This window comes from Syngnathus leptorhynchus, chromosome 17 (genome assembly GCF_054491065.1).
Source record: "Syngnathus leptorhynchus isolate UIUO chromosome 17, UIUO_Slep, whole genome shotgun sequence".
In the NCBI taxonomy this organism is placed as follows: domain Eukaryota; kingdom Metazoa; phylum Chordata; class Actinopteri; order Syngnathiformes; family Syngnathidae; genus Syngnathus; species Syngnathus leptorhynchus.
In genome coordinates this window covers 6596111-6622731 of record NC_141211.1, presented here as the reverse complement: position 1 = coordinate 6622731, position 26621 = coordinate 6596111, and the positions used below count along the sequence as shown (strand labels likewise).

Below are 26621 nucleotides of genomic sequence, written 5' to 3'. Positions count from 1 at the left end.
TGTTCTTCACTGTTTAGGTTAAAATATGAAATAATTGCAATCATTATCATCAAATAAAAACGACAAATTAGGTAAATTGAGTTGCACAGCTCTCAGTACACCCACGATTCTTGTGGAGCATTGAGAAATACAATCTGTTCATTCGAATTAGCCCGAGCCTAGATGAAAAGAATGCAAAAAAAAAAAGGTTTAAATTGAGATTGACATGGTCACATCTTTTACTTTATCGTTTGCTGAATATCAGCATGTATGTAAAAAAAACAAAACAAAATGTCACACGTCAAAATTGACCATTTCAGTTTATGCATTGAGTGATTCTGCAGTTTGCAGGTGTGGCACAGCGCCGTGCGTCACAGCTCAGCCTTGTTTATGCCTGCTCTGACTCAGCCCGCCTTTCAACGGAAGAATGCACTCTGCCAAAGCCGAACAGTCAGACAGACAGATGTAACAGTCCTTGTTCAGCTGAAACTTTACAGGCCTTGCCTTTTATGCATGCATAACAAGGTTGCTGGGAAATAGGAATCACATTTATATGTAAATTTCCTTACAATGTGAACATTTTAAAAGCAGGGCACTTGTGCCATCACAGAGGCTTTGTCACGCCTGACCTGGCTGGATTGGTTGTAAAATAAATCTTTGCAAAAATGCAAAAACCTATCAATCTAAAAAAAGAAAAGTAATTTGTTGCCCAGTTGGTTGTGATCCAATAAATATATTAAAGCAGCAATTAGCACACAAAAATTAAAGCAACGCCGGCAATAATAATAAAAATGGCAACAATAAAAAACAAACACCGCTGTAATATGTTTTTCACTTTAATTAGAAAAATCAGAACAATGTGTATAAAAAAAAAAAAAAAAAGTTTGTTCCACTCACGGTAGAATGTTACACCTAGACTGTTTTGATGCTTAAGAGACCAGATGTTAAAGATAATCATTTTGTTCACACGGATTAATGCTTCTGCTTACAGCACCCAATTATGTTGTCCGTAAAAGGAAAACGACAACTTGTTCAGAGTTGTTATGATTTCCCAACTCATGATGGCACAACGTAAACAGTGGACACATTGCGAATCCAGTTAGACATTTGAAAACTAATTATTAGCTACATTCCAAAAGATGAGAAATAGGGTGCTCAAGCAATTCGTACACACTTTTCAACCTATTACCTTTCTCTATTATCATCATTGCTAAGCTGCCACATGGAGAAGATAAAATGTGCAAAATATGTCATGTTCTTCATTACGGTCAATGCATGACACAGCAACCAAAGTCAAATAGAATCAAAAACTATCACCGTGAAACATGATTGGGATACAAAAATCAGCCTTCATAACGGCATCTATCTAGGAACAATAAGATGCATAATAAAAACAAACTTAAAAAAAACAAAAAAACACTGTCATTAAAGGGAAGCAAGGGAAGACATCCTATGTACAATTTGCGGAAATCGTGAGGCAGCTGGATGAGTGAATTATTCCCTCTGGTTTCATGAAAGGTCAAGAAAAACAACCAGCTAGTTAAAAAAAAAAAAAAGGTTATCCAGACGGCAGGAGGAACTGGGAAGAAACGAGCACCATGTTTTCACATCCCTGCTTCCTTCCTTTCTTTGGTGGCCAGTGATGAGACAAGCAGCAGGGAGGACAAGTGTTGAAGGCGTGATGAGGAGGAGATGAAGAGGAGTGGTAAGGCCGAGGTGATGAGTCCCAAGGTAAGGAGAAGGGCCAAGATGACCAGCAGCGATTGGCCGGGGGTGACAAAAACCCCATGGCGACATATTGGTAGCACCATCGTAAAAAGTGAAAAACCCCTCCCAACACCGTCCGTTATTTATACATATATATTTATTATTTACACACCTGTACAAAAGAGAAGGAAAAAAACAAATCCCTGCAGTGTGGTTGCTAGTGTTCTTGAGGTTCAGTGGCCCCAGCCCATGAGGTGGCTGACGCGGGCTTTCTCGGTCATGCGGCGCACCCGTCCCGAACGCGACCTGCCCAGGTTGAGGGGGTCGTCATCCTTGGAGCTTTGAGCGTCGTCTTCCGACTCGTCCCTGTACGTGACTGTTCTGCGGCCTTGCCGGCGAGTGTTCACCTGATGAGGCTTGTTGTACGAGCTGCTTCCTGAGCCTTTGGCAGCGGCTTCCAACGAAGCTGTTGTTGACGTGCTATCATCCTCCCCCTCTTCATCTGCTTCCTCCTCTTCCAGCTCCTCCTCTTCTTCCTCTTCCTCCACCCCATGACTTATATTTCCTGCTATTTGCTGCTGACCCTCCTCCTCCTCCTCTTCTTCTTCTTCTTCCTCTTCCTCCTCCTCCTCTTCTTCTTCTTCTTCCTCTTCCTCTTCCTCCTCAACCTCTACAGGCTGATGCACCCGTGCTTTCTTAGCACCCTTCATTATGTCCTCTCCTGCTTTGAATTTCCTCTTCCCTGAGGTGACAGTCTTGTCCTTCAAAGAGATCCGCAGCGACAGGCTGGGTGCTTTGCTGTAGTCGTGATCTCCGCCTTCCACGTAGTTCTCCGCCTCGCAGTCCGAGCTGCTCTCGCTGTCGGATGAAGAGGAGGAGGAGGAAGACGACGGCGACGAGGTGGAAGACGACTCGGACGATGAACTGTTGGACTCGTCGTCAGTCTGAGCTACGGCTGTGCCGTGTCGTGGCTTGGAGACGTGTCTCGGCTGCAGCTGGAGTCCTAATACACACAGTGCTGCGTTGTCAAGAGTCGACGCCGAGACTATCAACAATGGACGACCACTGTGTTCACTCGCCATACATTCACTCACCCATGTTAAACGCGAATGAGTCTATTTTGAAATCGTTTTATCCCTACTATTGAAGAACCACAGTGTGGCTGTTTCAATCGATTTGAAAAATGTACAAAATTCATCTAACGATGGATTGTGATTCTGTACCCAAAGCAGGTATACGCTTCTTAAATTATAACTCTACATATTATGTGTAAAAATGAAAATATTTTCATGATTTGTATTGTTTAACTTCTCAGATTGAGTAACAGAAATACATTCATGTAATGTTTGTCACAACGTTTCTACTGAGTCCCGTACTAGTCAATTATGTCATAACAGTTTTGATATTATTATGTCATAGTAACATTCTGTTATGAGGTTTTGCATTTATTACTATTCAATGACATCTAGGATATAAAGAAATCAGTCGCTTCTCCAGTCTTACTGGGTCCATCCAAAACATCCATTCATTAAATTCCCCTGCCAAATGAATGTAGTATCTACCTGACTTCCTGGTTGGAGTTGCTTGGTTGCGCTTGGTTCGGAGCAGCTGTTGGTTTCCATTGTCGCTGCTTGTCCCTGAACTTGGAGAGGAAGGCTGAATATCGCAATCTTCTTCCTCCTCCTCCTCCTCTTCTTGCTGTGCTACATTTCTGCTTTGTTGAGCTAAAGAAACACAATTGCACAATGAAATATATTGCATTTGATCCAAAAAGTCACAAGTCATCCAATTGTTCTTGTAAATCCATCCAGTTTCTATAATCCATCCAGTTTCTATAATCCTTGTCCTCACGACCCTCACTAGGGTCGCAGGTGAATTCCTTTTAGGGGAAAGATGAGGAACAGCATGTATTGATCCCATCCTAATGTCAAGGTACAAGTAGGTAATGATTCACAAATACTGTAGTGTAGATGCTTTAATGAACCAAACATGTATGTTTTGGAATTTGGAGGGAAGCCAGAGGGCTGACAGAATTCCACACTGAAGTACGGAGCAGAGATTCAAATCCCCTAATTTTAGAATTGTGAGGCAGACGTGCCGAACACTCACGCAACGTGCGACCCTGTTTGTAAATACAATAAAACTTAATTCATACCTCTATGTGGTCTCTGAGAGCAATTCTTCATTGAGGTCTTGGATTTTTTGGAGTGTGACGACGTATTTGACTTGTGCTTCTTTTTAGAGCTGGACATGTGCAGATAAAAAATTAAGGTAACATTTAGAGAACTCAGTTGAAGCCAAACTGTGACAAATATAAGTTTGAGAAAAATCAGAAAGGTTGAAATGTTTTTTTTTTTTAAATGACACAAACTTCAGTATGCAAGTGGAAAAAGGTTGTTTGTCAAGTTTGATTAGGGTTTAGATTTGTTTTTCTACACAATGTAAAACAGCAATTAACATTTAGATTAAACACTTAACTGTGAATATGTGCATATACCTCATACTTGGCGAGCTGCCTCCGTTGTGCAACTGATTCCTATAAGTCTCTCTTTGACGAGCCCGCCGTTCATTCTGAATGGCTGACTTGTGATCAGAGATGATGGAAATGATGCTCTTTTCAAAAAAGGCCGACAAGCTGAGTGTCATTGTGTAGATCTAAACAGAAAAGAAAGAATATTCAGAATGTCAGACTTGACGCAGTGTCTATGGTGGAAGCAACTTTAGTGCCATACCTGGGATTTCTTGTTTGGTGTGTACGCTTTGGAGTTGCTAAAAATGAGGCGGACATCTTTGGCAAACTCCATTGGGTTCTCATAGTTGCCGGCGATCAGCGTCTCTGACACAGTACCCAGATCCATGGGTGTGTCAATGATGTCTCGATAGTCCTGAACAATAGCAGGGCAGAGATTAGTACAGTTCAGTTTGTCGACAGTGTAACATTTTAAGATGTTATCTTTATGAGCATGATGTGAAGTAGCGTTTCTCTGGATGAACCAGATGTTCTTGCTGATTATTTTTACCGGATACTGAAAGAGATCAACTGGCTGCCTGAACGGCTGAGAATCGTGGGATGAGATCATTTTACGCAGCAGCTCTCGACATTGGCCTCGCCATGCTCTGACGTCCAAGACCACCCCGCGTTTGTTTGAGTTACTTTCCTGGAAGTCAGAAAAGAGCCCACTGTGACAGATTCTAGGAATATAGATGGTGTTTTGAAGTTTCGGCTGTCTAAGGATTAAGATGAATTGCTGTGACCAGATGCCGCTGAGTCTCTCACCCAATGTCCTGAAGATGTACCCGGAGTGTCTGAGTCCACGTCCACTTCTCTTGTCTGCAGGGGAGCACATAAAAGCCCCAATTAAAATATATATATATTTTTTTTACACTGGTGCAACCATCTTACCTCATCTTCTCCACTGCTGAGCTCAGATTTCAGTCTATGATAAAGGTTCAAGATGTCTGTACAGCTTTGGTCTCTGGAACCAAGGAAAGAGGTAAATGGTTAAGTCAATGTCAGGTCAGTTAATTAAATCATTTGGCCGCATACAAAAAAAAAAAAAATGGTCAACTCTGTGTACTATCAATTTCTTCTGTTGCTAGTTTGGGTAGCAAACAAGCAAGGCCAAATTACCCGATGAAGTGGAGAAGAACGTCCGTCACCACTTTGGCCGCAGCGACAATTGGGCTCTGAGGTTCGTTGAACGTGCGGGCGTTGTGTTCAATGTAGCGCACCTCCCACATTAGAGCAGAGATCCGCCTGAAATCGAGAAATGCAACATTGCGTATGCACGGTTGAATCAGAGTTTGGCTGAGTGCGCTCCGCCCAACCTGTAGAAATGGTTCTCCAGGCGTTTGTGGATTGTGCTGAAGTCCGTGGCGTAGGCCACCACAGTGGAGTACAGAGGGTACTCTTCAAGGTTTACAGGCGATGCAAAGGGCTTAGCTACATCTGTGGAAAGAGATCGTTGAAAGTTGATATCCTGCATTATAATTAATCCACCAACTTGTAATACTGACCAAGTGTAAGCAGCTGATTAATGCCATGGATGATTCTGGTGCACTCTTCATCCCGCGTATGCGCCCCCCACTCTCCTTCCTGAGGCTTGTAAAGCAACGCTTTGAGCTCCTCCTCTGCCACCTCCACGCCGCCACCCACCTGGTCGGGTAATAAGGCTGAAGGGCACAAAGTGTCAAAAAGATTGTTGTTGTGTGAGCTTGACTGAACAGAGATTCATCAAACAAAGAAATATGTGCCGCGGCTCAGTAGGCCGCAATGTCGTCATAGCTTCTTTCGGAGGGCCATTATGACTGTCAACCCAAATAAATGTATGAGCACCTCATATTATATACAGTAAAAGCTGCAAAAGATACTGACAAATAACTCGTTTTCAAATCGAACGAATAAAAACTGGTCAAATATAAAAAATAAAAAAAAAGATATTCAAAGAGAGGACAATTTGCAATTCTAGTAATGACACACAAATTTGATGCACAATTTGTCTTCGTGGGCCACATAAAATGATGTGGTGGGCCGTATCTGGCCCCCGGGCCTTGAGTTTGACACCTGTGGATTAATTAGACAAATCTATTTTCTATAATACTACTGACCTTCCTCAGGAATAGGTTCCATGTCCCAAGGACTCAATTTCTCTTGTTCACCATTGTCCCACCTAACACATAAAACATATTTGACTGAAATGTAGGAAGGTGGGGGGGGGGGGGGTGTAAACCCATCTCTATTGTGTTGGGAGAAAATTATAAGCCACAATGCAGAAGCCCTTACTTGACTGCAAAACATTGAAACAGGCTGTCTGGATAATCCAACTGCAAAGGCTCCTGGTCCTCCACCAAGCCAAACCACCAGGCGTCATCGATGATGCTGCGGAATCTCATGTCTGTAGTAAGCAAAAGAGAAAAATGTTCAGAAACACCTCCACGTGTATGAGGAGAGCTGCACACTGTCTTACTTGGCTGCCAGTTGCGGTCTTTAGCCTCATTGTAGAACTGCTGTAGTACAAGGAAATCGATGACATCAGGCATGTCGTGGTATCTTTGAAGGAAAAACAAATGAGATACTGAATACAAGATTTGAGTAAATGGAATTCATAAATGAGTTTGTATGAAGACACACTTTAGGGAGAATGAGTCATTAGTCATCTTTCCTGAGACTGGGTCTAAGAAAGCCAGTTTGAGGCAGCAGAGAGTCGGCGGTCCCACTTCATATTTAATTCCGACGACCTTCACAGATTCTTGGTCCTGTATTGGATCACAAGTAGATAGATAAAGAAACTAGATAAATTGTTAGTGCTGGTTGTGCAAACCAGTGTAGCACACAAGATGTCAATAAAAAAAATAAAATAAGGCCTTCTTTCAAACTACAATATCAACTTGTTCAAGTCTCACCCTAAGTTGGAGTTTGTTCCATGGTTGTTTCTGAGGGTTGATACTATAGGCTTTGGCCCTACGGACCGCCCGAACATAGGCCTGATGGCCCTGTTTAAAGTAGATGAGCTGAAGGATGACAAAAGTGATATGGTCAACAAAAGGAAAATCCATACAAACTGCAGATTACCAATATTTTGTGCGTTTAGGTTTTTTTTTTTTTTTTGAATGGGAGACTCAATTTTCCAGGTGTTTATTTCATTCCAGACATGACTGTCAATGTTGACCTTTTTCTTTTTAATCAGCAGACTTAGTGAAGCAGTGCAATCCAAATCTAAGTAATTTGTGTACAATGTAAATTAAGAGGTAAAAAGCGCGCTTCTACCTCATCTCCCATTTGTGGAACAAATGGTGAGCGATGTGGGATGGTCTCCATTATCCACGAGGGTGGCATCCAGGCCAATGCATCAAGTCCTCCCAAAGAGGTTGGGGGTTTCTGAGAATGTAAACCGTGTTAAGGTAAAGGCGAGACAACGAACGTTGATACTGGACAGAGATCAAGCAAAAGACAAAGAACATTGATACTGGACAGAGATCAAGCAAAGTCCTCCACAGACGGCAAATGTTGCTGTAAGCGGGCGCAACTCACCTGTTTGGTCTCTTTGGGTTTTTTCTTCTTCTCTTTGCTTTCCCTTTTCTTTTCCTCCTTTGCATTCTCATTACCTTCCTCCTCCTCCTCGGAGCTGCTGTAACCCGAGGGATGGAGGAGCCTCCTGGTTGATCGCTTAGGGGGCTGGAGGTTAATCCCAGCATCGGCGGTCCAATCAGAGTACTCACTAGAGGAATCACTGGAAGCGAAGGACGGTGTGTTAGGTAGATAGTAAGAAATGGATCAGCATCAGTCAAAACTGCTCACCTGGAGCTGCTCTCGCTCTGCCACTGTGCTTCACTGTCAGATGACACACTGCTGGCCTCCCCTTGCTCTGCTCCCTGCTAAAATCACAAAGCATCATCATTTCATCATGGTGAAAGATTAGTTCCTTTGAATTTGTCGTATTAAAACAATGGCATAATAAAATCACTCATGACATTGTTTTGAGCTACATGACTTTTAAAACACTTCAGATAGACATAATTTTGAAAGAGGACCAACTTCTTTTTCACTGTCAGAGTCCGCAGGGCTGTCGGAAGTACGTTCGGGACCGCTCCGGTTCCGTGGACGACGTACTTGAGCTGAGCGTGTTTCATAAGTATGCCGCTGCTGTTTTTTCTTGGTCGGCCGTAAGGAGCGTAAGCGTGTGTTCAGGGGCTCTGTCTATAAAGGGCAGGGATAAAAAAAAAAAAACATGTTAATCTCAGTGAGTAATATTTTGTGTTTGGAGTAAAACCAATAGTGGGTTAGTCTGTAAGACAAACCTTGGGTGGACATGTCACTGCTTTCTTTCTCCTTTCCGCATTGTATAGAAAACATTCCCGTTCACTCTTGGCTTGCCTGCTTTCCATCATAACACTGAAGAAAAAACATTTCGTCAAAATTCAAGTTGCTCTTTTTTTTTTGTGCAAAATTGGATGAAATTCCTTTCGGCTGTCTCACATAAATATTCCTGGTGGCAATTCATTGACCACAACTCTGCGGCTCCAGGCCAACAAGTCTCTCTCGGTGGCAACTTGACTGCGCAGGGCATTATGCTGCATTTGCCACACGCCGTCCACCTGCCCACTCCTGCGAGTACCCACATCTGGAGAAGAGGCTACCACCTCCACATCATCACCTGCCGAACAAAATTGAAAGATATGATACGATATAAACTCTTGAAATGGTACATTGCGTAACAGAAACCACATTGCGGTAATGAGACAAACCTTCTGTTTCATCGGCCTGGGGTTCTGCATTCTGATGCTCATCCTGCTGGTTCTGCAACTGCCTGATGAGGTTATCCAGAATGTTTTCTCCATTTTCTGCATTTTGCTGGCCAAGAACTTGCTCAACCAATTCGCCTTCATCTTCGAGTACAAAATGAAATTCTCTCAGTTTTACTGCCAGAGATTAAATGGTGCATGTCTGACAAATTGGTAAAAGAAGGCATGCATTACTGTTAGTCATGTATCCAAGTTGAGGTATTAGTTGATCGTCCTTGCAGTTTTCTCTTCCCGGTACCAGGCGTTGATAATGCATAGGGTGTGGATTTCCGTCGACATCCACTAGGAAAGGTGGAGGCATAAGGTGCGGGGCTTGCTGCGTCTGCTCATCCAGGACGTAGTTGTTTGAGTCTCGGATAAGAGGCCGGTAATCCGTGTGGAAGAACATCTGGTCAGGAATCTGGAGGGGATGAAAACGGCGTTTGTGTTTTTAAAGGGGGTTCAAAAGCAGCTGAATCTTTGGTGTGACTTGGAACTTATTTTGAATTTTGTGATTCAAGAAACATATGCAACAACTGCAATGGTGAGAAGAAAGGGTAACATATGAAACCACAACAATCCGGTACCTTCTCATATGGTGTGCTGCAACCAAAGCCAAATATAAGCCAATGGCCATGCGAGTCAGTGCAGGCAAAATTCTGACCATCAGCTGAGAACTTGCAGTCATAAATAGCCCCATGACCTTGACCTTCAATCTGGTGAAAAAAAATAGAGATATGTACAACGTATATGTTTTTCATGATCTGAAAAATAGCATCAATAAATCTAAAATAAATCACTCAAACAATCAAGCCACCGTTGCTGGATTACCATGTTGAAGAAATTACGAATCTTCAATCCCTTGCTCAAGTCCCAAATGTAAACATTGCCATCGTGGCCGGCTGACAACATAATGCGCGAGTCAAACGGGTGTGCTTCCATCACAAACACCTCATCGTCATGCCCCTGGAACAGAGAGCAAATTTGGGTCGTGATTTTGTTCTCACATACCTCGTGTCTAGAATTCCCACTTAAAGCACTCACACATAAAACATGAAGCAGCTCTCCGGAAGTTGCATTCCACACTTTAAGCTGATAGTTTGACACGGCTGTGATGACGGTGTGATCAGCGCGGTCCCAAGCTACCATGGTCACAATCAGTTTGGTTTTGTCATCTCCATTGACGACAGAGCTCCTGGAGGAAAATGTTTGCATGCATCACACAACACTGAGTGACATGGTATGCATAATCCCAGTATGGGCACAAAGTTTTACCCTGGAAGCTTGGCAGCCATGTCTAATGCGATGCTCTTCCACTCTTGTTGTTGGTAATGCCAAATCCTTGCTGTGCCATCGCGACTTCCACTCACAAACCTGAGGCTGCACACATGTATGCGTTAAAAACTCAAGAAGAAAAAGTAACATAACACACATCAAAGCAAAAGATATCGTATCTTCTCTGACAGTTTAAATAAATAACCAATAGATTCTTACCTGTCACCATTATTGCAAAACTGGACTACCACAACTTTATCCTACAAAACCAAAATGGTGACATGTTAAACGTGTTGTCCTATGATCAAGCAATGGAATCATGTAGCTTTGGTTTCTCACCGTGTGAGCGTCCAACTCCGAGACCTTCATGGGGGTCTCAGCACCAAGGTAGTAAACCCTGACCATGTGATCGCTTCCACCCGTAGCCATGAACATTCCACCTATCAACAAAAAAAAAACCTCCAACATCAGCTTCAAAAGGCGCATCTGTGAATGGTCACTTTTTCATCGGCAGGTACACGTACCACCACTGAAGGAAGAAGTAGAGACCTGCACCCCTGGACGTGACCGCTCGACAAATTTAACCGGCTGATCACTGTGGATTGTACACACACATTTCCACTAAAAACAACTCTAAACTCGGATTGTTGCCATTTTTGGCAGTTGTCTCTAACACTTACTCAAATTTCATGCTGACAGAGTGCCACTTCCAGAAACACACCATGCCATCAGCACCTGTAGAGGACAGGAAGCGCGTCGAACCCCTGGCTGAAGGGCAGAACTAAAAGAAAGATGTTGTTGGTTGGCTGTGATGCATTTTTTTTTTCAGTTGTCATAGGCACACACATTGGACTCACCTGAATAGATGTGATTGAGGCAGCGTGTGCTTGCAGGACAGTGATGGGCGCACAGGTTCGCAGGCACCACACTCTGATGTTTTTGTCACAGCTTGCCGAGGCAAGGAGAGAGTTCTCGTAGTTGACGGCCATATCGCAGATCTCAGCCGCGTGGCCACGAAGCGTTGCCAGGAGCCGGCCGTCATCTGTAGCCCAGATTTTCACAAGGCAGTCATCTGAACCCTAAAATGACACGACATTTGCCAGGAATACAATGGTTAATTTCCGGACACAATCATTTCATCAAGTTTTTTTTTAGTAACATGTATATAACTTACTGTAAATATTCGTCGACCGGTACGATCAAAGGCTACGCAGTAGACTGCAGAGAGGTGGCCTAAGATACGTTTGTGTATCCTCATGTGTTGGTAAGTGAAAGATGGTAGCGCCTGTCCAAATCGAACTGTGCCAGTGGTTTGCCGAGCACCCATGGTGGATACTTGAAACAGACGACACAAATGAATTGCAGCATGTTGTTGCATTACCTTTTACTTGAGAAAATTTCCAAGGGCCAACAAAAGTACTCCGATCAGAAATCATAAAAACATCAAAGCACATTCTTCATGTTCTACAACATTTCTGCCCCTCTTCCAACTAACGGCAACACTTTTTTGGGGGTCATAAATGATACTGATGTTTCAAATTAAACCTATGACAAAGCCAGTTTAGTACTAAACAGATTTACAGAACCAGAATCAGACGTCTTGCTCAGATAATGCCATGTCAGAAAATCTGGCTATTTAATGCCAAGTAGATTTGCGCTCTAGAAATAGATAATCCAGTCAAATCCTAAGAACATTATAATGCAAAACAAAACAAAACAATGCTTAATGCTAAATTATTTTCTGGTTATATGGAAGCATGATGAGCAGCTCCAGAAAAATATGTTTGGGCAGTCATACACACCAACATTGGTGGAATATCCATTGTTGACTGGGGGTTCTGGTGGGCGTCCTCTGTGAAGCGCTGCAACAGATGAGCCACTGCATACTTTGTGACTACAACCTAAATTGAACAAATTTATAGAAATTGGACATTATAATGAGTACACTGCAAGTTACACCAAAGCCAACATTTTTTTTTTTACAAACACACCAGTCTGTGCAATGTCCATAAAATCAGAATGATAATTACTTTTGGTGGTACGAAGCAAGGACTGTCTTCCCAAGCCCAGAAGCGTTTGGACACCAGGAACACTTGGTGGGATCTCCTTCTCTATGAGTGGGCCTATCCGCTTACAAACACGCAGTAGATAGTCTGCAGGAATGTGCTCATTCAAAATCATCTGCAAGAAGACACATTTTTCCCTTATTACTAATCATATTGTGTAACCCTGGATATGATTACTGTATTGATGTCGGTGCACATTTATTTATTTATCTATTTATGTATAGAACGAGTCTTCCTCTTCCGTGCTTTAGCCTAGATACAACACGGTTTTGAGAGAGGCTCGTAATCGTCACGCCCCCTCTTCCAGTTGGCTCTACATTTGTCAGCCAGAACGTTATTGGCTCTGAGGGTTGAATGACAGCAACGTTCAACCAATCATGCCTCGGAAGAGTCCACCCCCCCGACACAATAGCAAGCCCTAGCTATTAATCAGCTGTCCGTTACTAAAATAAATGTACAAATCTAAATAACGTTCCAAATTAGATCAATTTAACACGCTTGCACGGTAAATTAAACAACAATAAAATCGCGTATGTTTGCGATTAAAAATGTATTTTTTTTCAATACGACTAAAAAAAAGATGTTTTAAATCATTCACTCACCCAATCTTGGAAGCTCCGTTTATATTTATTTCCGTCCCAAGTCCATCGTTGTGGGATCAACTAAAGTTAAAACAATTTGTTAGGAGACAGCGTGAGGACAACGGCCTTCGTTCTAGACTCTTCGTTCCTTTGTGGAAGTTTAGGGAGAAAATAGCTGAACTATAACCTACAAAACGATCAAATAGGAGGGAAGGATCGGAGATCCCGAACAAAATAAAAGGCAGAAAGTCGGTGCTGAACCTACCTCATACTCCTCCAGCTCCTCGACCAGAATCTAACAACGGGCACACACGGATTCATCGTTAGCCGCTACCGCTTTGCTAGCCAATTTAATTCGGACAAATTGCACGACCGTTAACGGTAAATTCTGTGTCTTGTCGAGTTACCTTGGCTGATTTTTGACAAGGTCCAGATTGCAGAAATCTGGCAATGAGGTAATACAATTCTGAAAGAGACAGGGCGATGTGTTAGCCTGCGCTCTTACCGTTGAGCCGCGCTAATGCTAAGACATATTTGGCTCTCACTCTGTTACTTAGCTCGCTAACTCAAATTTTCCAATTTTTCTAAATGTAATGAGTAATTGAGTGGCACTCACCGCATTCGGCCTGTGAAAACTGTGTTCCTGCCATGGCTCGAAGGGGGCGGGCGGCATTAAAATCAACTGATGTTTTGGATCGCTCATTAGCCGACGGGCTAGCTAGTAGCTTGTGGTGTGTAGCTAAAGAGGCTAACGGTAGTGAGTGGCCTCTTTCAAGTTGCTCCCTGAACCAGCACCCGGCCCTTTGTGCTGGCGCTCTCTAGTGACGGCCAAGCGACATTGCACATTTGGAGATCATGACGACCAAGGACATTATCAAAGATATTGAAACATTATATAATTTAGCCTTTGTTTTATAAATATATTAAGCCCTGCCGAAGCACCTTGAACTAGAATGCGAAGTTTGCATGTCCGGGGTTTCACTGACATTTTACTTGGGCCAAACCATTAATTGTTTTCTAGGCGAATATTTGTCAGAAAAAAGATGTGACAGATTAATTAGCTGATAATGATGAACCGATTAATGGTCAAAGATTACATAACTAATTAAAATCATTTAAATATTGCCTCAGCACTCTTATTGCTTTTAGCAGGCCTTACTCAGGTCACATCTATCATGGTGTGTTATTAAAGCTGTCAGGCGAATTGACCGTTTAGGGTTGTGGTTATGTGAACATAACACCCTCTCTCTTCAGTGGACATAAAAAGGAAACTGTCTTGAATAGCACAGTGTGCTGCCTGGTAATTGTGCTGGAGAGTGTATGTACTCACTAGCCACATCATTAGAAAACTCCAAACCTCCCTCCTCCCCTCCACACTCAGCGGTGCAGCCAGAACTTCTCTAACATGTCAAAGCACGTACGCCTGAAGACCCCTCTAAGTGCCAGTTGGTATCTGACACACAGACGCTAGCGTAGACCTTCTGTGAATCAGTTCTCTTTTCCTAGAATGTTCCTCCGATTCCAGATTGGATTTCAGTGAGAGGCAAAGTCCACACCTTGTTATGATCCTCAAAGCATTCCAGAGTCATTTTTTTACAATGTGCCACTTGTTCATACACATGAGCTGTGTAGGCTGTCAATTCAGTGGAGTGCAGTTTCATAGAACATCATACTGATTCTACTCATGTGTCCCTGAGTGCATACTGGTGGAAAAAGTCTTACCACTAAAGTAAACAACATACGTGCTGATGGTTATCAGTGAAATATATCTTAATTTATCCTGCCATCACTGTTATATGGTCAGTTGTAGGCACTACTGGTGAGTGTCCATTGTGCAGGCAATATAACACACTAATAAACTTCAATGCACTGTGTAATATGTTTTTTCCATTAACTTGTTAGTGTAGCCTAGATGTGAACAGATGGACTCTGCATGCTCATTCAAAAGACTAAGTGCTTCTGTAGGTGCACACTGGCACCAGAATATTTCTATTTCATTCGATATGGGTGTTTTTATGCATGAGCACACTTTTCTGGGAGATACTGGGATGTGCCATCATATTAATGTCACGAGTAATTGGAAATATTACGGACGTGGGAACTTAATCAAGCCTGTTTTGTGATTGTGTTTTAGCCACATACGTTTTTATTTATAATTCAAAGAGGCTGACAATATGTACCCGTATACAATTTATGAATGAAATATTGAATTGATTCACTTCTGCTATAGGTGTAGAAAACATTTATGCATTTCGTTGTTATTGTATTTTTGTTTGAAATGGAACCAATAAAAGTGCCTGATAAATAATGTATTAGTGTTTTTTCTTTAATGACACCACTTTTTTATACGATGTAGATGGTTGCACCAGCTCCCACACAATTTTGGAAAAAAAAGAAACCAATGAAAGTGCTTGTTATATTTCCATTTTTTTTTTTTTTAAACGACCTTTTTACTTAATTTAAATGTCGATTATCTTATGGTGTTTCTTGAGCTTTCTTTTTTAAGTGACTTGGTACGTTTTGCACAACAATTACGGTTTGGAAAATATGTTCGATCATATTTCTATAAAAAAAAAAAGAAAGGAATCCGCACACCCTTACGCGCGCACTCTCACGCGAATGCCCGCACATGCGCGCGCGAATCAACTTTATTTAGTCCAGTGGGCGGGTCCAAGCTGTGGCCGCACACTGGCTGCAGCAAGGCAGTAAGGTTCATCCAGCCTTCATACGAGCGTTGCCTTCGCAGCACGCCTAGTGAGTCATATGAAAACGTTCGATACCGGGAGCTGCGGGGACCGGTTTTAACGGGTCGGATCTTAAGAGATCGAAATCTAAGAAGAACGCTCACGAGACAGTGGCAGTTACGGCTCTGTGCAACTTTCTTCTTTTCTACCCTCAGATTTTTTTTTTTCTTTTTGGAATGTAGAGCATCTGTTTTGTGTCGTCGCTTAAACAGCTTCTGCGTTTGTTTCCGTCCGGCTCATTCTGACCTGCATTTCACACAGTCAGGTAAGGATGTTCACTATACTTTTATTATTTTTACTACTTTATTTTTTTTTAATAAAGTTTATACTTGTCTAGTTTGTACCCACATAACTCTGATTTGGGCATTTTTTCTGTGCAAAAATAATAATACTAATTGTTTCCTCACCAATGGGATGGCTGCAGCTCATTCTACTGGTATTGTGATATTGTCTGAAAGTGCACTTGACACATTTTCCCAGAATCAGCAGCTGACACCAGGAAGTAATAAACCTATTTAGTTTAAAGAATGACTTATTCAAATTAAATACTAATAGAAAAAGGACCAAATAAATAAATAAAAACACAATGGCATTATTTTAACCCAACTCAGATTAGAATGTAGAGCAGGGGTGTGTAAGTAACCTACGCCCACGGACAAAAAGAAAAAAAAGAGAGGGTGGGAGCAGAATATACAAAAGGCTAATAATATTAAGCCACAAATATTCAAACATTTTGTTGAGTCAATGTAGCATATTTTTTCATACATCAAATATGACCCCTGCATGGACACCCATATAATTAAAGTAGATACATCTTGAGGGACACAAATAGCTGGGGTGCTGCTGCCTGTTTCTCATAACTGAGCCAAGGCACATACTTTCCATTTAAAAAAAGCTCACAGTCACGAAACAAATATGTAAAAAAAAAAAAAAAAAAAAGTATAAAGCAGTGATTGGCTTATATAAATCGACTTCCAAATATGAGCACTCAGTGTGAAACCTGAGACCGTTTAGTTGAATACAAATCTATAACACAGGTCAATTGTAACTTCTGCCACCAAGTGGAAGAGCATTTAATTGTTCTGCCTGTCACTAAACGTCGCTGGTACAGATAGATAAATATCTTAAGCAATTTTTGCCAGCTGGATGGGTTAGTCGGCAGCCGCTAACTGCGATGAAGAGGATGTGTGCCGACAGCTGAGCTGGGCCAAGCTGGGTCTCTCCACAGCTGACTCAAGTGGGCTACTCGCTGCGCCATATGTTCCATTTACATCACTCTGCTAAACATTTGGGCCAACCTCATGACTCTCTGACGCCGCTATCACCTTCTGCCGCTTATCTGCACTCTTGTCACTCCATACAAGTTGAACTAGATAACTGCGGTATGTTTGCAGTAAAGCAAAACTTGCTCGTAAGTGACACGATCTTCTAATGTAAATGTTGAATGGCGACTTAATACAGCCAATGGAGCGGGGTTAATACCGATCACGGTGCTGCTGGTAGTTATGTAATGCCACATAATTGAATTGAAAATGATCATTTATTGACTACAAATGTCATTTTTACTGCCGCTATATGATTTTTGCTCTTGCCAATTTTGTTAAGTCGTTACCGTAAGGACTTCAAACACTGCAAGTCAACGTTTTTAGTGAGTTAACAACTGATAAATAAACACTTTCTCATTTTAGGACTGCAAGTTAGCATGATAATGCACTACTGGGTCCTACATGAGATTTATTGTGTGAAGTGACTAATGGGATATGGAGAGAAGCCAACCTAGTAAAAAAAAAAAAAAAAAACACATTGAGATGTCATAATAATGGGTAGCTAAAGTTGAACTTGATTTATTTCATTCTTTTCTACTATTTTCCCCTTCAAGAAGTGCACATGCTTTTATTATTCGTCTTACTAATGCGTAACTCAGGGAGCGAGAAAAGTCATTTAATTATGTTCATTTTCACGATATTCACCCAGTGTCCGAGTTTCCAAGTCTCTTGGCAGAAAAAAAAAAGAAAAGAAAAGAACGGTGCGGTGAGGGGTTAGTTAACTGATGGCACTGAGCCTCCTCTCTGATGTTACAGAGCATGTTGTGGAGGGAAAGTAGGTTACTGGGCCATGTCCTGCAAGCTTAAACTGAAGGCCAGTCTGAATTTTGTAGAGCTGCTTAGTGTGACTGGGCATGCACAAATGGCTGAGGTCTGCGTAGCAGGAAAAGAGCTCGTTCGGGCCCGCTGTCTCTTTAAGGAAACGGAACCTAGGCGCTCCACATAAGGATGAATGTTGAATGTTCAAACCATGTTGATTCATCTCTAACACATGCGGAATAGACACCAAACTGCTTGACTAATGGCACAGGATGCATGCTCCCGGCCGGGAATGTGCTCACCTTAAACATAACTAATGACATCTATCCTTTAATTCCATGAATGTATTTGGGGCCCTGCAGTGCAAACCTGTTGGAAGTCAGGGAAACTGATTCAGTAATGTATCTGAGCAAATGAGAAGACTCACTGATGTATGTTGGGGATCAAAGGTTGACCCAAGTAAGGGGAATCTCTTATCAGATGATCCATCCAGCCATTGTTACCCTGCTTATCCTGTTCAGGGAGCCCATCCCAGCTGACACCATGAACCGCTCGCGAGTCTTCATCTGGAAACACCACTTCTTTAACTTTTCTGGGGGTTAATTTTAAATTGTGTGATATGAAATCCCATCAGTGATTGAATATTCAGATGCTATATCGTTAACAGTTAATTACACCTAAGCCCAGAGACTTACAGTTTGTCAGGTCTCTAGTTACTCTATTGGTTTGACACCACACTGAAACTGGATATAGAGAAGCACCTTTTCAAGGTTGTCGAACTATGTAAACAGTATTTGTTGCGTTCTTGCTAGGGAAAACCATTGTTAAACTGACCGGAAAAGGCTTGTTAAAAACTGTTTGGATAGAAGCAGATGCTTTGAATCTACGAAGCATTTTTTGTTGTCATACATGTTGTGGGATAATGAACTCAACAAATAGAAGAGTAAAATACAATGAACCTGGCTGAATTATAAACACTAACTTTCGTCACTCTAAAAAGGAAAATAAATGTCTCCTGAGCTTGACAGACCGCAGAGAGGCGCTAGCCGCCAGTTAGCTCGTAAGCTAACAGGCAGGGCTCCTTTCGACAGGCAGATGGGCGGTGGGCTCGTTCACGGCCTCGTATGCGACATCACCTCCTCAATTAGGAATATTAATGAACGACACCTGTTGCGTAAATTGTAGCATTCATGGAATATTAATTTTCAGGGTGCAGACATTGCGAGCTAGCTAAGGCACGCTGTTGTGCTAGATGGGCTCAGTAATAATGACCAAGTGATGATGTTCTCAAGGCCGTTATCTAGTTGATGAGTGGGGACTCATGCTAGACGCACAAATGATTCACTGGGTGCCTTTTGTGGGGGCATACAACAAGAAAAGAAATCAGGAAAAATAAAACGGTTTAAATACTACAGTGCAACATTTCAGTCTTTGCACATTTTCAGCAATCATCTTCAAATATTTAGTCTATAATGTATTTAGAAACTAATCCCAGTATTACTTTTACAGGGTATTTAAAATTGTAATTTTCACAGGTCTCATCAGTTTGTGGTGAAATACGTATCTAAGCCTCACAGGTTAAACTGTTGGGGACAATTTGTAATGAATGAATCAAGTTCTTCTTCTGGAGTCCAATTTTTTGGAACTGGTTGAACAGCACACTAGTGTCTTTTTAAACAAGAAACTGTCAAAGTACACTATCTTGTGTGCACGATTGGTCGTTTTGGTAACGCGAGCTCTGTGGGCTGGTTGGTGAGCATCTGATAATTCTGGATTCTCTGTGTGGACATTAGACAAATGCCAGTGAATGAGTCATCCTCATTTTGGCCATCATTCATGGACACACACACACACACGCACATTTTGCTTCACATCTTACCAGACCGTTGTCTCTCAATATTCAAGTCAGTTTCATTCAGCCAGTGGAACTATGTTGCACATGACTTTCCGGACTATGATTGGTATTCGTGTCATTCTCTTTGACCTTGTGACTATGACAGACTAAATGTTCAGCTTTGGTTATACAACTTCCACTACAGACGTCATTGCCCTTGCTGCTGTCGCCGATCTCTTGCTCTGAAGCACACCGTCATTGTCCTCGGTAGCTTCGGGCCCTCATTCGCCGAGGCATGAAAAAGCAGATTTCATCTATCTTTTTTTATTTTTTTATTTGCAGCATGAAGCCAGTTGATTTACTTTAAGATAATCATCTGGGTATTAAGTGTGGACGACAAGTTTGTTGGTCTCCCTCAGTGTGATAGCTGATTCCAAACAACTTTTTTACCTTTCATTCACAACTGCAATTGATAATAAAGAAATGGGTGGAGCACTAAACTTTGTATTCCAAAGGCCAAAGACATGGTTTTACAATCAGTATTGGCCACTTGACTGTGTATGACCTATTTATGACTCATGCTTTTTGCTTAGGGTGTTGGCTTGCATGTGCCATGACAGCATGGCTCGTCGTCGTGGAGTTAAACAAACCGCTGCATGAGACCGCAAATAAAAAGAGTTCAGTCTGATGCTGAGTGATTGTCACTTGGTTTACTTTACATCCAGAAAATCATCTTTGAACTGTAGTTCTTACTGATTTTGATACATTTGTTATTAACCCAAACAGCAGCACCTATGGGAGTATTAATTAGTATGGTTCTGACACATATCGTGATTCACAACTGGTTGTTTGTTTGGGAAGCTATCTACATTCAAATTATTTCCAACAAGTCCCCGATTATTTTTACTTTGCATTTCTCCATGGTTGTCTTTTTTTTTCATTTTCAATTGACACACTGTATATGGTAATAGGTTTTTTTTTTTTAGGTAGTTGGTGTAGAAAGTCTGAGAGCCACTGGCCCAATCTATAATTTGCCGTTTGGACAGCTTTGTGGGGTGCGGCTGGACGTGCCAAAATTTTCACTGGCTTATGGATTAGTTATGACAGCAAGACTTTTTGTTTCAAGAATCACAAATGAGTTTTTTTTTTCTTGGAATGATTCATAACCTGCCAATGGAAGAATTTTTTTTATTCACGTCAGACAGTTGTCAGTTAGTGTGTACTGTACTTTTCCGAGTCTGTAACCTACTTAGGTGCCCGGTGTCTTTCCTCTATAAAGCCACTGAATATGTAATAATGCACATTTCTTTTTGGTTCCAGAAATTATGAATAGACGTCTTTGACTGTGCGAGACATACTTTTACTGAATATGCTTCAGATGGTCTACAAACAAGGATGTATTTGTAATTAATCAAAAATGTTTTTCTGACAATTTAAATGAAATTGGGTCATTTCCCACCGCACATTAGGGAATCACCGTTCTGTCCTATGTTACCAGTGTTTCGATAGTAGAGTTTCTACAAATGTTTCTCTAAATCCAAAGCCATCACTGGATTTATTTGGAAAAACAGTTTGCTGTGATACAGCAGCATGAAAGGACCAGTTGTGTATCAGAGCTGGAAATGATTTAAGAGTGTTGCTCAAGGACACGATACACTCTTAAATTATGAGTGTAAATCATGAAGCGAACGTTTTGTGTACGCTCTATTGTGGCCTTCTAGCATTAAAAAGATATATCACTGTACTCTTTACTTGAATACATCTGTCCATACTAAGACTGTGGAAAGTAGTAAGTCTGATTATCTTTTCTTCTTTCCAGTGTTAACGATCCAGACGTTTTTTTTTTTTTTTTTTTTCCTTCATTAAAAATGTAGATGTTATTAACCTACTTTCTTGGTCAGGCATATTCTGATTATGTGCACACTAATTTGTCTTAGAGAGCAGGCAGCTCACTTGAGAATAAATGACGTCCACAGCTGGAGAAAGTTAATTACATAAACATACAAGAGATTTTTTTGTTTTGTTTGTTTGTTTGTTTGGAAGGAAGTTGCCGTCGTCAAGCGCTTGTGTTTTGTTAATGAAACAGAATGCAGTTCAGTACAGAGCCCTTTTTGTTTGCCAGGTACCCCTAAGGAGAATACTTATTTTTCCTTTCCTACCCACTCTTGGGAGGGAGATGGATTCAATAAAAGGGACTTGTGCTGCTTAGAAATATGAAAGACAGTGTTTCATAACAAGGAAAATGCAAGAGCAAGAGACAGGAATGAAGACATAAAGTCATTTTTTCCATGGCCTGCTTACAAAAGGCTGTTTGAGTACACTTGCGAGCCGCTGTGTAAAGCGAGAGAGTGGCTGGCTGTGGTTTCACAATTACAAGCCGGTAAATAAACATGACATAGCTTTTTTAGCCATAAAAGCTATGTCATGTTTGTTAGCGCGGCGGTTCTGCATCTGATTTGATCATCTTTGTGTAGTCAGTCAATGAAACCAAAACTTCAGACGTCTTTACAAAGATGAAGCAGTGTTGCCCTTTCCACCCGTGCCCTAGAATTATGACCCACATATTTGCTCACACACACAGCGTGTCTTTTTCCTGACCAGCAGCACACAATAACAGGACTGGAATAATGTGATAATAATGATCCATTGAGAATTGTCCAAAGTGGATACTTTAGAGGAAATTTACAGATAGAATATTTTGTTCATAACATCTGCTTTTCTCATCATCACCTATGAATTCATGCTGTGTCTGAGAAGTCTTTGGTAAAATAGCCTAGAAATAATTTGGTGTTTTCCTTTAAGAGTGAGATTGAGTCATGAGTGAAGAGAATTTAATACAAAGCGGATTTCACATAGTTGACTATCCGGAATGTAAATCTCAACATCTTTCTGAGCAGAAATTTGAATGATTGAATGAAAAGCAACGGTGTGGGGCCAGTTTTTTTTTGTTTTTGTTTTGTCATCACAGCAGGTGAAGATGTTAAACGACACATTGACAGTCCAGCCGGTAGACCTCAGCTTGAGAGTGCAAAGGTTCAGCTGCTACCCACGGGAGAATTAGTGTGAAGGTGCTGTTTTTGTTGAGACAGATGCTGCATACGGAATAGCACTGCCATGGGAAAAGTATGATAATTAAGATCCACACTGGCCACTGACCTTTTCCCGTGTAACACCTTCTTTGGGGACTGAGGAAGGCACTGGTTGATTGTTGCTGGTGTGTGAGAATAGTTTTATGACGATTACCTTTTGTAAGTGACAGCATGTTGCTAAGGAGATTTGTTTACTAAGGAGAATGAAATTGGTGTATGAATTGATTTAAAAAAAAAAAAAATTGGTTAATTTGTGTTATTGATTTACTATTTTCACTATCTGTTTTTTTTTTTAATTAAATTAAGTTGACTTGAGAGATTTCTGTAGTCTTGTATAACAATAAACATAATTTATGTTGGATCAAAATGAAATATTTACAAACATGTTTTACATTGAAAAACAACTCTCTATATTTTTGCCTGTGTTCTGACATGGACCAAACAAGGAACTGAACCTTAATTTGTCACAGATGAGGCAGGGCAACAAAGTGCAGCATGAACTTTTATTGAGAAGAGGGAGGGGGAAGTGGAGAGCTCGCCGGTGCAGCAGGACCTAGTTGTGGACAAAGCAGCGGTTGAACCTACAAGCAAGCAGGACATGAGGCGAACTGGCGGTCAGAGACGGGCAATAGGTCGGGGCAGGGGGCATTCGGGCGTCAGTCGGGCTGACAGGGAGGGACGAGAGTGCAGGGTTTAAATAGGAGAGTTGATGAGCCGGGGCAGGCGTGATCATGAGTATACCAGGAACAGGTATCAGGCAATGAGTGCTGATCACTGCATAACAGGATGGAAAGGATAGGAGCAGAGAAACCGAACCGTCCAAAGTGCTGATTGGAGCGGACACGTGACATAATTAACTTGTGTTTGTGAATTTTCTGCATTGTCAACTTAAAATAAGGTCTTGTTTTTGAAAATAAAAAAAAATGTTTTTTACAAACGGATTCATCGACAGATTAATTGATTATTAATGTAATTCTTAGTAGCAGCCCTAGTTCGTAGTCAATTAAAGCAATTTGCTGTTTAATTGTGCAAGCCATTTCGCTAATGTGTTAGCATGTGCTTATGTATAGTTATTCATTAACACTAATGACATTATGACATTGAGTATGCACTTTACATCTACTAAATGATCTTGGACCCCAGTATAAAATCTATGCCACATGAAGAATGTATTAATTTATTTGTGTGGCACACATGGAGCACAGCGGCTTGTAGGATGTGGTTGCTTCGGTTGGGGCAAGGAGACACCACACACGGTTTCCATGGCAACACAGAGGGAACAGCAGTTCCAGTCTAATTAACGACAGTCTGCGCTCTAACAGAGGGTCACGATGACATCATCACTACCGGCGACTCATACAATTTGCACGGCCCGATGTCTCAGTGATGATTGAGAAAATTCCGTTTTTCCTTCTAGCTCGACATAAACACCCATCACTCGGAAGGAACAGGATGTAAAGAAAACAACCGCTTCTATTATGTCAGCGCAAGAAATGTCACCTTATTATCTAATAGCAATAGCATGACCTACATAAAAAAAGCAGAACTAATCCCCATGTAGGCGGATGGTGAATAATGCAGGAAAATGTGGGAGATCTTAATGAATCTTAGATGTCTCACACTTGTTGACTGCTACCACAGCATCATTTTGCTTCATGGCCGCTGTGTACTATTTGATAACTGTGGCATTATTTATTTTGCAAGTGTGTTTTAAACCCTTTATTCAAACCGGGAATGTTCAAACCTAGTCCTTGAGAGCCGCTGTTTTCCGTAGATGTCGTAGAAGTGCTTTCACAATAGCAGAAGGTAATCATAATTGTAACGGCATTGTGAATTCAATGACAGGTTACGACCATATCTGCAATAAAGAGTCAAAAGTATTCCTACAAGTTGGTATGATGTATTGTATAAGATTCACCCATACAACTAACTACAATACTAAAATAAATACACTTTTGTACACTATTCTAATCTATTGAGGTGCATCTGTGTGTAGCACATCTCACAAAGAAAGCTGCACAATTGACAATATGCCAGCACTTACATAAAGTACAGAGAAATGGCTTTTCATCATTCTTGTCTTTTGCCAGCACAACAATAGCATGTGCTAAAAAATGTACATTGCAGATAATGCAACATCTGCGTCAAAGACTCCTGGATGAAGAATGTGTTTTACATGTATTGGTTTTAAAATATTAGACCCTTTTTGAAAGATTTTCAGAAAAGTGATGATCTGCATTAAAAACCGCTGCTAGCCAGAAACTGTGCAGTGTTTGTTTGCAGACTGTGTGGCTAGAGCGTGAGGTTGTTCTATTTCTTCTTCTTGTTGTTGTTGTTGTGTGTGAGAGCCCTAATAATAACTCCTTTTTGTTACAAAATGTTCCTTGCATTTGGTTAGAATTCCTATTATTAATTGTAAATAAAGCTAAAAAAAAAAACGTGCCAAGCTTTGTTAATTATTGGCGACGCCACACTCTTTAGTTTGGATTTGAAATACCGAAGCGCTTGTCCTGGAACCTCTCTGACACATCTCGCGTGTCATTAACGCACACCTCTATTATTTACTCTCAGGTTTTGCAAGTTATTACTAAACTGAGGCGACACAAAAAACAAAAAAAAACACATTCTTTGGCTAGACCACCATGAACTCCTGCAATTAGTCATGCATACTGTTGACCCACATTCAGGGTAAAGACAACCAGGAAGTTGTAAAAGTCAGCATAGGAACCAAACACAAGTTTGTTATGCTCAGGGGGATTTAAGTGTTGTGATCTTGCACGGTCTTGCAGTTCAAACCCTCTTTGTTCTTAAGATGAAAATAAAAGGTTTATAAAGTCAGGGTCAGACAGGCTAATCGGCTATCTTGCAGTCAGTCTCCTGTCAGCGTGTGACATGCGGATCAAAGCTGTGACAACTGCGCTGACTTTACTGTGCTCATTTTATTTTCCCCATTTTGCACGGGCAAAAAAAAAAGTGCTCACTGTACACAAGTTGATATTGTGCATCAAAGCACGTGTTAAAGATTACAAGCTGTCCCCTCCTCCCGGTTGCCTACAGCTTCTTTGCTGTTGTCGGCTGTTGGAGCTACCAGCCTGACCTACTTTCTCCCTCACAGCGACTCGCTTGCTGTTTACAAGCCCCACCGAGAGGGATGGTGGACCTCGCAGCCCGCTGAAGCGAACGCGCGTGAAAGTGGATTTTTTTGGATTCCCTTTCATTCTTTGCGTGGCGCAGAAGAAACTAGCCGAGCCGGAACTTGCTCAACCTCGCTCATCGGTCGGCCTTTACCAATAAATACACCTTATTAACTCGTTATGCAATTTAACGCTTTCGGTGCCATCCCCTCCGTGTAGCGAGAGCTGCGCAATCCTTGCCGTCTTTTAGTTTGCGGGGGGGGGGGGGATAAAAACAACATGAGAACATTGATCCTGTTTTATAGGCGTGGATGTTTGTTTTCTGCCGGACGCCCTTTCTTTGCAAGGTATGTGGCTTTTTGCATTCGGGTTTTAGTGGTAAAGTTCAGCGCGACCTGTCAAATTGAAGTGGAGCCGCTCATGCGCAAAAAGTGGTTTCTTCAAGACTTGAAGTCAATTATTTATGACAGGAGAGTCCCGGCGTGTGCCGGATTTTTTTTTATATATTCACACAGCAGTGCCTGCCACAGCACCAAATAAAACAATTCTAAATTCTATATATTGAAATAATGATCATGGTAGTAGTGGAAGAGCATTACCCTGTTTTCTGTCATTATACGTTGCTCGAATAGAGAGATGAACAAGCTCCTGATTTTTCATAGAAGTATAAAGAAATAATTTCACATTTTTGGATGTGGCACATTACAGTGTGTCGTTTTCCATGAGAAATCATCCAAATTCACTTTCATTCTGAAAATGATAGACTACAATTATAATGTATGTACCTGTTGCCATTCAATAAAATAGCTTTGTGCAGGATTAACACGCTATCTCTGTGCTTGGGTGT

General features: G+C 41.4%; 2 protein-coding genes across 5 annotated transcripts in view; one reads left to right on the top strand and one right to left on the bottom strand.

The window, feature by feature from the left end:
* Positions 1-787: 787 nt before the first annotated feature.
* On the bottom strand, positions 788-13744 carry brwd3 (bromodomain and WD repeat domain containing 3). Of its 2 annotated transcripts, XM_085936793.1 has the most exons (40): positions 13506-13742; positions 13297-13355; positions 13155-13184; positions 12911-12970; positions 12273-12423; positions 12045-12143; positions 11417-11577; positions 11100-11321; positions 10923-11023; positions 10767-10837; positions 10582-10682; positions 10462-10502; positions 10243-10347; positions 10012-10162; positions 9799-9933; positions 9555-9683; positions 9163-9388; positions 8932-9072; positions 8663-8840; positions 8485-8578; positions 8222-8383; positions 7985-8061; positions 7718-7916; positions 7454-7564; positions 7090-7197; positions 6818-6942; positions 6654-6736; positions 6470-6581; positions 6295-6356; positions 5704-5859; positions 5515-5635; positions 5318-5443; positions 5090-5162; positions 4964-5017; positions 4707-4844; positions 4419-4571; positions 4184-4341; positions 3842-3930; positions 3249-3410; positions 789-2689 (listed from the first exon to the last, which is right to left on the bottom strand). In XM_085936793.1, the coding sequence occupies exons 1-40, from the start codon at positions 13537-13539 to the stop codon at positions 1920-1922; spliced, it is 5328 nt and encodes a 1775-aa protein (XP_085792919.1). In that variant the 5' UTR covers positions 13540-13742; the 3' UTR covers positions 789-1919. The 2 variants fall into 2 exon arrangements, with proteins under 2 accessions (XP_085792918.1, XP_085792919.1); XM_085936792.1 differs by having other exon boundaries at positions 788-2689; positions 6470-6736; positions 13506-13744.
* Positions 13745-15604: 1860 nt separating this feature from the next.
* Positions 15605-26621, top strand: part of npas2 (neuronal PAS domain protein 2) — a 25797-nt gene continuing 14780 nt past the window's right edge. For 2 of the 3 annotated variants that reach the window (XM_085935084.1, XM_085935082.1), the window contains exon 1: positions 25264-26121. The gene's annotated coding sequence lies outside the window, so the exon portion shown is untranslated. Of the gene's footprint in view, positions 15899-25263; positions 26122-26621 lie in introns of those variants that run through there. The other variant, XM_085935083.1, reaches the window with a different exon arrangement.